General features: G+C 41.4%; 1 protein-coding gene across 5 annotated transcripts in view; it reads left to right on the top strand.

The window, feature by feature from the left end:
- The window catches only part of nhsl1b (NHS-like 1b), a 121,772-nt gene that overhangs the window by 66,934 nt on the left and 40,803 nt on the right, over nt 1-14,035 (top strand). Inside the window, exon 1 of one of the 5 annotated variants that reach the window (XM_072684203.1) lies at nt 1,879-2,060. The exons of the other annotated variants lie outside the window; for them this stretch is intronic. Within the exon in view, the coding sequence (XP_072540304.1) occupies nt 1,946-2,060 (115 nt within the window). The 5' untranslated portion in view covers nt 1,879-1,945. Of the gene's footprint in view, nt 1-1,878; nt 2,061-14,035 lie in introns of those variants that run through there. 5 annotated transcript variants of the gene reach the window in all.

The following is a 14,035-nucleotide window of genomic DNA, read 5'->3' as shown; positions in this document are numbered from 1 at the left end:
CACCATCATTGGTAGGAGGATGCTAATTTGTCAGCACTTGCCTGCTAAAAAAGCTGAATAGAGTAGTATTAGCTGAAGAATGGTTTTAACATTTGAAGTGAACTCAGGGTTAAGGACAGCTGCATTTTCTCCATTTTTTTGTCTCTGTCCATGTCAGCAAGTTTTGGCCATTCTCTGTGCAGGCCATTTGACTCCCCCCATTGGAAATCAATGACCCTCATAGGTTCAGGCCTGATGGCAAGCACATTGTTTCCATGCTGACTTATTCACACTTTATTGTGCCGAGTTCACTCCCATTCATTTCTTCTTGGTGTGTTCTCTCTCTGAGTTGGAGAATTGGAATATTTTGATGGTAGTAAGTTTTTGGCCTACAACCTGAGCCACAACGTGACTGACTGACCTTATGTGTCCTGTGTTTGTGATGGAGGAAACTGTTGCAGCTGTTATTTTGCTGTTAGGGTGAATGAAATATCATATTTCATCCACTCTAACATTTGCTACTTATTGCAGTTATAATATGATGTGCTGTTTATTGAAACAGCAACTACAAATGTAATAAATGTTAGTGAACCACTTATTTAGATGTCACATGCTTCACGAATGGCCTGCATTGTTTTTGGCTGGTCACTATTCTTTATATAAGTAGTCAAGTATCTTTATGAATAGTTTTGAAGGTCAAACAGTAAAAATAGTTTTAATCAAATCATGCATATTGTATGTGCCTTGCAAAAACCTTGTATCTTCAAATAAACAACTTTACAAAAAGAGGAAAACCCCTTCAGTATCCTTCAGTGGACGTCAGTGTAAGGTAATTTAATTCCAAGTCATTTTGAAACATTTCAGTTAGTCCATTCATCATCACATTTTGACACAATGCAAAGAACTGCAGAAAACAAAGTGGTACAAGGTACAAAAATGCAAATACAAGGTGTTTGGGTGACAGATACTAGAATATCGTGGTAACATATTAGCTTCCAAAGGGTTGTCATTGTTCTGTATGCAACCCTAGACCTTCCTAAAGAATCCCTGAAAAAGCCCTTATTTTAAGAGTGTTGGCCTCTGGGTGTGTCCCTGGCTGCAGTAAGGTGGGAGGGCATTGGAGCTTATGCTGTACATGCACAAACTCCAATTATTTTTTTTTTTATTAATTATAGATTTAGATGTTCGACGCTTTTTATTTTGTTAGAGGACTGGTGCAGTAATAAAAAGTATATCATTGGTTCATCAACACACCCAGAAGAAACTCATCTGATGTTGTTTAGGCTGCTCACACTGAACACTTAGTAAGAACTTCATTTCGATATTGGAGCATGATGTCAGTAACACAAAGGCCAGTACTGTTGTAACATGGAAAGCCCACTATATCGGACAGTCCTATAGTGCCGTGGTTGGGTCTGCCAGCTTGTAGGATTAAATGATTATGCTCCATCACAGTGCTATTGGACCCCCTGTCCTGGAACTGCTGACTGCTCCAAACATTTCAGAGGCCACACACACCCAGCCAGCCCAGCGCGCGTGTGTATGTGTGTGACACGCGCGCTTTGTCTGAGTGATAAAGGGATAAGAGTTTCATCCCTGCTCTGGTTTGAACCAGAGAGGAGGGGCAGTTGGGGCAGAGTGTTTTCCTGTGGTTCCTGAACTGGCAAGTTGCCTTGCTGTATGTTAGAGAGAGAGAGAGAGAGAGAGAGAGAGAGAGAGAGTGTTTCTGTGGAGAGAGGGAGGGAAAAGCAGCCACATGAGTAAGTGAGAGAGAGAGAGAGCGAGAGAGAGAGAGAGAGAGAGAGAGAGAGCTGGGGTGTGGGGGGGGAGTGTCTGTGCCGAATGAGTTGGAGAGAATGAGTGGAACACAGGGGCCAGACTGAAGTGAATTAGTGACACAGACCAGAGAGAGAGGTGTGTGTGTGTGTGTGTGTGTGTGTGTGTGTAAGTGTGTGTAAGTGTGTGCATGTGTTCCCCGTGTCCTGGATTGTGCGTTTGTGTGAGGGGCAGCAGCGAGGGGATCGCCGGCCACTCTCATGTCTTTATTAGACAGAAAGCAAAAGCCATGTTCTGCTTGAAAGGTAAGACTTTGCGTATGTGTGTCTGTGTGTCTGTGTGACATTTCCAGTGGGATATCGATTATTGAGTGTGCTGAAATATATTATATGTATTGAAAATATTAGGACTAACAGAATGCTCAGAATGTTGTAGTTTTCATCATCGCTGTCACGTGAAAAGATTTCATAAAGTCATTTTGGAGCATTCTTGTATTTCCATTCATCATCATGTTCAATATGCAGAACTGCCAGATTCGCAAATGGAGAGGCGTTAGGTGGCTTTAGCACATACATATATTATAAGTGTCGCTGTCCCGCTAAAACCATGTATCTTTATTTTTGCTGTTCATTCTGTGCAGCTGATAGTTATTCTTTACATTGTGTCAAAAGTGTATGATGAATGGACCAATAGAAAAACTCTTTGCCTGCAACTATTTGGCAACAATAACTATTTTTTTGGATAATATTTGAATTATATGATGTCCCTGAAATAATTGTGTTAACAATATTTTTGCAATTTAAGACCATATTATGCCACTGATACACTGACAATATAAAATCATCAAAATGCAATTATTTAAATGACTTTTAATTACTAAGAATTAAAAGTCATTGGACAAAACAATTAAATATTAAATTAAATCCCCTACTGGTTCCTTCACGTTAATGGAGTCACCTTGTTTAGAAAAAACAATAGACATTGAAGTTATGTCCATACCTTGAACGGTAAGTTGATAATGTAATTTTTGTGGCAGGCTTAAAATGCTTAAAATTCACTTACATTGTGAGTTCAGAAGGATTTTTAATTATACTGTAAAATTGCCTTTTTGGAGATATACGTATATATATATATATATATATATATATATATATATATATATATATATATATATATATAATTTTTTTTTTGCACGACAGTGACGATATCTATATACTGTATATACTCTCTCAAGTAAAGTCAAGTCAAGAGTGTATACATACTTATAATATAGATGCATAAATACTGTATATACTCTCTCATATTGCCCAGCTCTAATTAATACTTTCATCCAGAGCTGGGTGATATGAAAAAAAAAAATCATATATGCTTTCCTAATAAAACATTACAAAGTGTGTTAATCAGTGTACTTTAAGCACTGACAATATCCACGATACACTTATAAAAGCATATTGTGTACCACGATAACTAAATTTATCATGATACGATAAAATATTGTCATATTGACCAGCTCTACTTTCATCCTCCCTTTTGGTATGATCACAGTCTCTTGCTTGTGAACATTCAGATTGAACTGGAAGACAGTGATGATTTGAATGGGTGTTAAATTAATCGTGTTAATACATATATAAACAGTTATTACAGGACAGATGTTTGTTTTTGAATGAGCTCTGTTTCTGTTGCACAGCATTAATTAATAGTCAAACTCAAAACCTAAGTAAAACAGTTTTGCTTTGTTTTTGATGCAAGTCCGACCGGCTTGTATAACACTACAGGCAGACTGCATGTGTGCATGCACGTGCGTAAGTGTCAGCTGGTGACAGTTGTTGCAGACATGTTTTTTTGTTGTGCTGAAGACAAAGCACCCCCTGCTCATGTAGCAGCTCCACATCCCCTTACACTCTGGCTAACTTCCTCTCTTATTTGTGTGTGTGTGTGTGTGTTTTGTTAGCCAAGGTAGTTTTTTAATTGTGAGAGTCTTCTGTGGCAGCAGCCCGCTCAAACTCTCCCATCCAGTTGGCACTCCTGTACCCAAGACAGAGCTATATTACTGTTTAATTGCTAATCCTACAGTACCTACAAAGCTCTGATGTATGATGAGTGTAGAGGTTATTGCTCAAGGGGCTTTTACAAATCAGCAGAACCAGTTGAACCATCCCAAATGTAGGGGTGCAAGACTCCTAACACTACATTTGCCATTTTACCTGATTATCATGACTCACATGTAAGTTGCTCTGGATTAGAGTGTCACCCAAATGCTCTGAAAGCATGGAAAAACGTTGGCTTGTGGGTTGGCCTGCACACGCTTGGGTGTACTTGTTCTTCAAATAAAGCTCAAGATTGCAGTCTTGACGGCCTCCTTACACGCTGAATGTTTCCAAACAGCTGGCATTCAAATGTGCACTTGGCTAGCCCGCATCATTTACATCATAAATTCTCAACATAGTCGAGCAAAGTGAAGATTAAACAGCCAAATGTCGTCCATGTGTTGGAAGCAAATATCAGCTGACCCCATCCTGGCCAGTGGAAAGTCAGAGGCAGCTTTGTTGTCATTCCTTCTTACCACAGGCGTGTTGAGTGAGGAGTAAAATGTGGTTACTCCAAGACACGGTGCCACAGTTAATGTAAACAGCAGCAGAAAGCAGATAACACACATACACACACATAACAGATACAGACAATAAACTGTAAAAAGTATATGGTAAACTATACAAAACAAGGTAAGGTCAGAACAGCGGAGACCAGACAGTGACCAGTGTGTGATGAGATGTCCCGGAACAAACGCCTGAACTAAAGCTGATCTTCAGGACTTGAAGATGCTGTGACTTATTCACATTGACTCATGTTGCCCTAGTTCTGTGGCCTGATGGAAATGAGTTTGGCCGTAACTCGACTGTACAAGACTTACCCGGCAGCTCAGAGTGTAATCTGTTTCCTTACGAACATACGGGTTCGCGTGTTACATAAGGGCTGATTTGGCTCGGGAAGTGGCCTCTGCTCATGTAGCACTGATGGGATTGTGTACCTCACGGAGAACAAATTGGAAATGATGGTGCTGTAGCCGTCAGACACCGGGCCTAAATCCGAGCCAGGCGTATTAGTGCTGTCTACTTCTGGGATGGGCTGGAGTTGAACTGTAGTTACACTGAGCTGTGGTTAGATCATATGTAGGTTAATGGATGGGATGTTCATTGAGCGTTGTGTTGAAATGACAGCTTCATATTTGACCCTAATGACCCAGCAACTTTCACAGATGCACAGCAGTAGCAACACTTGTATGTATGTTTTTTATGTTTTTTTTTCTAGAAGAACACTGTATGTGCTTGAATGTATGTGGAGATTTGTATCAGTAATCTGGGCTGTAAAAGGTGTAACAGAGAGCGAGGCACACTGAGAGAAACGGCATGCTTTTTCTCCAATTCGTAAGTGTGACTCTGTGTGAAGGTGAGAATTCTAGAAATACATGTGTGATTTCCACACATTCTCACGACGTGGAGCTGAAGGAAGGCGTATAGCTGTGACTACAGAGCCTACTTGTGTATAAGTGTGTTTTGAACCCAGAATTCCATTGCTTTTACACAAAAGCCTTGTATCTCCATTTTTTCCCTTTTCAGTATAATTTGAACTGGCAGAACTTATTGTGTTAAAATCTCATAATGGATGGACCAATAAAATGCTCCAAAATCACTTCCATCACATTCCATTGACAATTAGTAAAATGTTTTCCTCTTCTGTGAAGTTCCCCTTTTGACAAAGGATTTTGCAGGACATTGATGATATACACTCCACTACACACGTACACACACTGCATTTTGTGTCCTCAGACGCTCAACTTGAGGCTCGCCTGTTTGTTGTGGTGATCATTTATTTTTATGTGGCTGAACCACATAACCACTAATTAAATGACCTTGTGTATTCACCTCCTGTTCTTTCACTGGAGTGGCGCTGTGTTAAGAGCTCCCCGTTCAGTTTACAGCTTACATAGTATGAGAAATATACTATTTAGCCACTATTAATTCAGTAATGTTTGAAAGCCTAAAAGACATGGGCGAGGTAACAGGCCACATTGCACGCAACACTGTGTTCACTTCCTTTGGCTTTTGGAAAGAGACAGATGTACAGCATGAAATTCTTGACTTTCTAATGAAGAAATGAATATCATTAACAAATTGTGGCTGGAACAGCATATCTGACTGACAAATGTCAACTTTCTTTGACTGATAAAGGACAGCTGTTCCACTAACCGACTAACTACAACTCCCAGCAATCCATTCAGCCACTTAACTATAATGTAGTAACATATAATAACCAATTTTATAAACAGGTTAAATTTAGTCCTGCAGGTTTACACAGGGCTCTAACGTTGCTGGCATTTCTTTTCAATGGATGACCTTTAATAAACCTTTAATGGGTGATCTTTAATGAACTTAATAAAACTAACAAAGTGTAACAACACTATGGCATGAACAGTGCATACAAATGGGTGTCAGACTCTAAGAAACTATCAGGAGATTTTAGGATACACATTGTTGTTAACTCTGTAAACTAGGCTAAGCATTGTTGATTTATTAATCTGTTTTTTTCCTTAATTTAAGTTTAATCCAGTAATTATGATAGCCTTGTATTTATAGGCATTGTTCGGGGGACGTATGAGTCCTGTAGAACATTACATGTTCTAGCACATTTCTGTTCTTTTACCGGTTTGGGGAAAGTTCAGTTCAAATGTATAGTAACACTGCACAATATGGTAAATCTAACCTGTAAGGGTTGACCTGATTGCGTGGCTCACTCTGTTGCTTTTGGCAGCCTGTCAGATTATGCTCATCTGACAGAGTGAGCGCACGGGAAGACATGCAGCATTTGGTCACCTGATCTGTCTGTAATCCATTTTAGCTCACACCTGGAGCGTTGGTCTAATCTGGCATGAGTGTGTTTGTTTATGTGTGCTGAATAAGTCAGAGTGGTGTCTGAACAAACGTCTAGCAATTGACCCTATTGTCCAGAAGAGGGCGCTGTAGCAAAGTGTTGTAGAGTTCCTCCTTATGACTATTTATTTATTTCTGTTGTTATTTGGCCTGCACAGCACAGATAAACATTGCTACGTGTTCATTCTTACTTGCTAATTTACTAAGAAATAATTGACTAAGCTAATGTGCCACTTGGTTTTGGTGATGTTTTTAAAACCAAGACAAAATAAACAAGCGAACAGAATGAAGAGAACTTATGCCAGCTATGTTTATAATTTGAAGAAACATATCTCTTAGCATTCAAAGCACTATGCCTTGCCTTTCTGTGTAGCATGTCGCTTATCTCCTAGAAGGTCTTGGTCATTGGTACAGGTGAAGGGTTCACTGGAGCAGTGTTCACTGTTGGCAGACTCGGCTCCCTCACAGTACACTGTAATCAGATTGGGTTTATGTTAGTACATGTGATTATGTGGTCGTAGCAAACGGAGTGCACTTAGAGTCGGTGGGAAAGGGCCTTCCAGTGGGACACTGATATATTCGCAATGATAATTATGAAATGAAGAATTTCCAACATTACAATTGACATTTACAGTTTAGAGATAATCATAGCAGTCATTAAAGCACTGTTACCTAACAACTATTGGGGTCAGTTTTCTTGCATATTAGATAACATTGGGTGGTATTGCATGTGATCAAAATTTCTGTCTGAAACATCTCCCGGATGAAAGCAGATAGCGGAGCGAGTTGTTTTTGTTTGTTTGTTTGTTTGTATGTTTGTTTCAGTTTCTAGCTTGCGGAAAGAGAAAATTCACTCAGCCTGCAAGTGGTTCAGATTTCTTCACAGCGATGCAAACTGAAGAGCCTGTTCTAAATAGCCCAATATTGTGTATGAGCAATAGTTTTTTCTCCTGTTAAATACATAGTGTTTGTAATTACTCTGGTTATTATTCAGTGTCTTATTTTTATTAGTTTTAAAATGACTGAAAGATTTTAACACTTTGTAAACCCATCAAATCTTTGTATTTTAGTTTTTTTTACAGCAACACTAACAGTGAAAGTTCCACCTTCTAAAATTCTACCTTCATTAAATGGTTGTATTGTATTTGGTAAGAAATGTCCATATTTCTTGTGCCGTAGTTGTATTTACAGGTTTTCTTTCTTTAGAACCTAAATCAGTCCTCCTCTATTTGTGCAGCATTGTCTTCCTGTGAATGTGTTATCTAAAGTGTGATAGAGCTGTCAGCACATCACCTTTTAAAAAAGCTTGTGTGTGTGTTAGGTAGTCTTTGTCTGTTGCTCATGCCTTTATGTTTGGGTTTAATTACCTGTACCTTGGTGACCATCTGTGTGACAGCGTGTGGATGAAGAGGGGCAGGGGCAGTTAATCTGGGTTAAAAGATTAGCCTAGGAGAGGACCAAGAGGAGGCCGGCCACGCCGATCGGCCAGCTCTGAGACAAAGAGGATGATGGTCAGGCCTGATCAATGTCCAGCGCAAATGAACAGGAGGAAATAGGAGAGGAAGAGGAGAGATCAGCTCCTACACCAGCTCTCATGACCGCACATCAGTCCAGGCTGGACTTTTCACTGCTGCACATCTCTCATTCCGCAGCTTCTACTCTGGAAGAGAAGACTTCTTTGAGTCGCATAGTGGAAAAGCTGTTTGTATAGTCGTATAGTCTTTTCCCCTGCTTGTTGATTATTTTCAACATCAGGCTGATTTCTGCTTTTGAGAAATTGCAGTGGCTTGAGTGCGGTCTGGGGGAACTGCTGTTTGTTTTGGAGATGCTGGACCGCGTGTAACCTGACACTCTGCGGACTGGCCCCTTTGTTTGACAGAATCGATTCTACTGAAGCCTCTAGAGAGGGAGGGAGAGAGAGAAGCTGAGCGCAAAAGAAAAAAGAGAGGCAGAGGAGGCGGAGGGCCTGTCTTTTGGAGGCTTCAGTAAGCAGGGGCTTGAAGGAGGGTCCCTGGTGGGCCATATAGCCCAGGCCCCTCCCTTCCCCCTGTGTAAGTAAGAGGGGATCTGGGGACAACACTAAGACCGGTGGGTGAGGGGGTTAGCGAGAAAAAGAGAGAGAGAGGTGGGGGTGAAGCCCCTAACACCGCCCCCCAGGCCGGCTGAGCCTGCAGCATGCTGACATACGTGCAGTGCCTGTCCTCGGCCCCGCTGCTGGGCTGCTCCTACGCGGCCTGCTATGAAGAGCGCAAGGCCAAGCCCTTCTGCCGCAGCCTCAGCCTTCGCAGCCGCAGCCATAAGATGGGCAACACTCAGCCCCTGCTTCAGGCCCCGGACCTGAGCAGCTCCTCCTCCAGCCCAAGGGTGGACGTCAGCCTCCGCCGCAGGCTCCTGGCATCCAAAGTCCACCAGAGGCCTGAGTCACTGTGGACTCCGCGGCCCATGCCCAGAGTGAACAGCCAAGGAGAACCGGAGCGTCCACTAAGGCGCACACAGTCCTGCCGCGAGAGGAAAACTGGATCCTGCTTCACTTGTGAGTGACTGTTGTGAGATGCTATGAGAGTTGTATTTTTTTAGCACACTGTTTAAAGTTCCTTACAGTGCTGAAGTAGTGTAATAGTAGGGTAACTTCATATATGGTGGTACAGTTACAGAATACTGTACTCTGTATAGTGCTTTTTAAAGGTTCTTTAAAGAACCATGTACAACCTTTGAACATTTCAATTTGAATATCTGTGGTGCCATTAAGCTGTCATAATTACCATATGTTATTATACCATATATTTGCTGATGGATTTTATTAGTAATGTCTTGCTCACACACAGCTTGTCTTGGCCCTGTAGAGAAGTATTGCCAATAGAGTGGGACTCTATGGAGCAGATAAACATAAAGCTATTGCAAGGGCTTGGGAACCCCCTCTCCAGCATTGAGCTGTGGAGCAGTGGAACTGTGCTCTCTAGAAGGATGGTACTCCATCCAGTACTTCTGGGATGAGTTGAGGAGTTGGGGATGAGGTGGAGTGGTGGTCATCCAACATCCTGACCTCACTAACACTCTTGTTGCTGAATGCAATCAATCAAACCCTCACAGCAATGCTCCAAAATGTAGATCAGCGTTGTGTCTGAATTCCCTAGATGCTAAGTGCTTCTAAATAGGTTAGCATTTTCATCCACACAAGCATAAACAGCTGTGTTTTCACATTTGTGACTATTACTTACTATGCTGTCATTGTGCCTGGCGTGAATGCATTGGTCCCTACCATCCCTCTACAGATTGTGCTCTTCTGACTTGGTGATCCTTGACCTTTAGAGGGGCGGCGGAGACCCTTCCGGCTGACCTCTCTGGGGCATCTCCCATGCTTTCCTATATAAGGGCAGATTCATGCAGTCGCTCCTCTGCGAAAGGCGGTTTATTGATCTTTGATACACACTGGGGGGTTGCTCGACCATTGGTGATTTACCGCGTTCAGTTTTTTGTGAATGTGATGTGCGAAAGGAGAGAGGGTGCTGGTGGATGGTTATGCGATGGGAAACGGACGGTACTGTAGGGTGTAAGTGTGCGGTGGTTAATCGTGAGCCTTTAAAGGTGCCATGTTAACATGACGCTCATGTACGTAATGTCAGCATCAATTTAACAGCAGTTATTTATTGGTTTGTTTCAAAGCATCCCATTCATTCCTCAGTCAGTACAATCTGTAGATGGAATCCATGCTGTAAAAAACATCCAGGTATAATGAATGTATTATGTGATGTAGCAACACTAACAACATCACTGTATCCTGTCCATTTAAGTTATTTGAAGGGTTTCAGCCCAGAAAGTTCAGGGCAGCCAGTCAGGGCAGAGATCATTTACATGCATCATTCTGTGGCCTATCAACTGTGTGTACACACACACACAAACTAACCGTGCTGTCTGTGGGAACTGAGAACAATCGGAAACAGCTGAGAGTAAGGCTTAACTGGCTGTGAACTGAGTGAATCTGACTGAGGTGATAGAACTGACCTAATTAACCAAGGAACTTCACTGCGAAGACATTGTTACAGCCAGGGTAGATAAGAGAGGAAAGGAGAGATGGCAAAGAAGAAGAGGAGAACAGAGGGGAATTGGATATGGGGATGAAATGAGAAGGATATGGAGAGATATAGAAGATGGGACGGCTATTGTATACTGCTGCAGATAAGAAAAGATAGATGGAGGCAAAAGAGATGGATGACAGAAGTGGAATTGACCGAGGGCTGGTTTGGACGGCTTATTAGGGGAGCCATAGAGATGTATGGGAGTGGTGATCTTTTCTCATATAATGCTAATGTGTGTGCTGAGAGATGCTTTCTGCTGGGCTAGTGTGTTGTATGCACAGAGGGTTAGGGTTAGGGTCACTATAGCAGGGTTATAGTGTGCTGGTTAAAATAAAAGTTCCTTAATGGCTCTAGGGCATGGGCATGTGAGATGTTTTTAACTGTTAAAAATGACTCAATGACAAAAATAGATATTTCATAGATATTCAATTAGTTACTTAATATTCCAAAAGTGATTTTTATATGGTAGCAAAAACACTGTTTGGTCCAGTTTGGTCCACCTGAGGTCCACATTATATTATGGCAAAAATATTATGATATTAAACTAACACTGTACTTCCAAAAAATTGTAGGCAACCACGTAGTATGTTTGTCTCATCTTATTCTGGGTCCATGTACAGAGCTCTGAGTTCATGTACTGTGTGTGTGTGTGTCACGCAAGTCTGAGCTAATACATTGTGACAGTGCAAGATGCTGCCCAGATCTACAGTGTATTGTGCTCACCACTTTACATTCATGCCCTGCTGGATTAACCGCCTTATCTGTCACAGTAAACACACACACACACACACACACACACACACCAAAACACACACATTGTCACATTTCTCTCTCACCTTTTCTTCTCGTCTACTTCCTTCTCATTTCTTCTATATCTTGTATTGTTCTTTGATATTTGTCATGGTGTGTGTGTGTGTGTGTGTGTGTGTGTGTGTGTGTGTGTGTGTGTGAATACTTAAGAGTTTTAGACACAGAGCAGGTGTTTCACAGATTTTCTCTAAGCCCTCATCAGGCATTCCAGCCAGTGGTGGGTCGGCCTTTTCCTGATGGCTCTCGGGGGACTGAGGAAATACGGCAGATATACAGCTACTGGATAATGAGGCGTGAATGTAATTTTTTGGGTTGGAGAAACAGAATAAGTGATACCGCAATACAGCTTTCAAGTAAAGCTTTCATCCAAGACACATATGCTTAATATGTGGAGACCACTGAGTAAGAGCTAAGATAAAGCACACTGCGCATGTACAGTGTAGTCTATTGTACTGGGCGGTGTAGACAATTCACAGTCTTGGTGTTTTCCAAACATATCACAGAATCACAGAAATTATGAGATTAAAGTTTGCAATAATAAACTGAACCGTCAGAGTAATGGTACTCTTTACAAGAACAAAACAGATTAATTAACCCATAAAAAGGTTAAAGTATAATATAGATGTGGAGACGGATCAATTTTTTTCCAGTACTGTAAGGATTCTCAAAAACGCAGCATGAATTTTTAATGAATAGTTTACATGTAAAGCTTGGTGGCAGATAGTGGTTCATTTTGTGTTGTGTTTAAATCCTGACCGCTGAATATCAGTGTTGTACTGTCTTCAGATCCCACTGTTAACTTTTCTTTTACTTAGATTTTATACATAATGATGTTTTTTATATACTCATATATATACTTTTAAAAAATCACCATATATCACCCTGCTTACAGTATCGCATTATGTATTACCCCTGTATCGTGATACGCATCATATCACCAGGATCCTGCTAATACACAGCCTTATTTCCAATGGCATTTCAGAACACGCTTAATCAGTATTCAGAAAACTTGGTGTTGCTGGTCCAGTACTGGTGAGTTTTGGATTTCTTTTCTATAGTAAGGTTTAGTACTGCGACTGATATCAGAGTTCTGGTATTGTAATAAGCCTAATATAGACATAGTATGGCCTGGCGCTTGCTGTAGAGTGTGTTAAGTAGTGAATGGAGAAGCTTATTGTGAAGGGACTGGGCTTTCCTGTGGATGTATGGGCACTGAATGGAGCTAAGCTAAGACTCCCGGCTAATAGCCTTTGTTAGTGTCATTAGCATACTGATCCTGACCTAGATGAACAGCTCCGAGATGGGACAGGACAGAAGTCCACAACGTAAACTGCTTCTCTTATCAACACACCTTATCACACCCTGGTCTGATACTGACCCTAAATGAGGTTGAAGTTACTCCACTTACACATTTGCAACAAGCCATTCCTCTTTCTCAAGGGATCATGACCCTAACCACAAGGAACACAAAACGACACCCTGAATCTCTTCATGTTCCTCATCAGTGGCACAAAGATGCTCCTAGGCGGGAGGTGGAGGATGGTGAGGGTTACTACAGTAATCACTTGCCTTAGCTATTGTTTGTGTCAGGCTTGAGCTGTGTGTGTGTATATGAAAAGTGGTAGGGGACCTTGGGCCCCTTGCCGGGATCTCTGAATAGAAATTCTTGGTCTTTTACTTTGCCTCACTAACTCTTGCAGTTTTGGTCAAGCACCATGACAAAAGCACATTGTTATGCAGTGCCCCCTGCCGCTTCCCACCCACTTCCATATCCCCTTTCTGGAAACAGGGCTGAGACAAAGGAGAGAAAGCCCATCTAATCTTACCTCTCTCCCCAGGACAGGTGGATTCCTGATGTGTTCTCCCTCTCTTTCTTACTCTCACTCTTTTTCTCTATCTGTCTTTCTCGCTCACTCTCTCTCTTCTTGTCTCACATGTCTTCACTTGTCCTCACACTAGAGGAGGGGACTATGATGATATTGTGATGATAGACTACTTTTACAACTAACCTCTCTGAGAATATCATGGTTAATGAACACAGTAGCCTCTTATTCCAATTTTTTAAAAAAAGATTGTAGTGGCCTAGAGCTTCACCTCATGGTCAGATCAAGTTCAAGACCTTACGATACAGAGCAGAAGAGCCGTGTAGCCAAACACTCACAGGAAACGCCGGAAAAATGACATAGCATTACACATATCTTTATTGAGAAGATGCCTTGACGTATAATAATACTTCCTTCTCATGAACACACCTACACGCTTTTATCTATATCTCTATGTACACTGTAAGCACCAAGAGATCTATATAGTACTAAAAAGGGTTCGACAACAATAGAATAACCCTTTTCGGTGCCATGTTGAGTCAATAAAATATACTAATATACTTATACTACTATATTTTGGGGCACTAATGAATATGTCGGCCTTTTTTCTCCTTCAGAGTCTGGATCGTATCATATAAGAATTGGA

Source organism: Salminus brasiliensis, chromosome 1, assembly GCF_030463535.1.
Source record: "Salminus brasiliensis chromosome 1, fSalBra1.hap2, whole genome shotgun sequence".
NCBI classification, from domain to species: domain Eukaryota; kingdom Metazoa; phylum Chordata; class Actinopteri; order Characiformes; family Bryconidae; genus Salminus; species Salminus brasiliensis.
The sequence above is the reverse complement of the archived record's forward strand: the minus strand, read 5'-3'. Positions and strand labels throughout refer to the sequence as shown.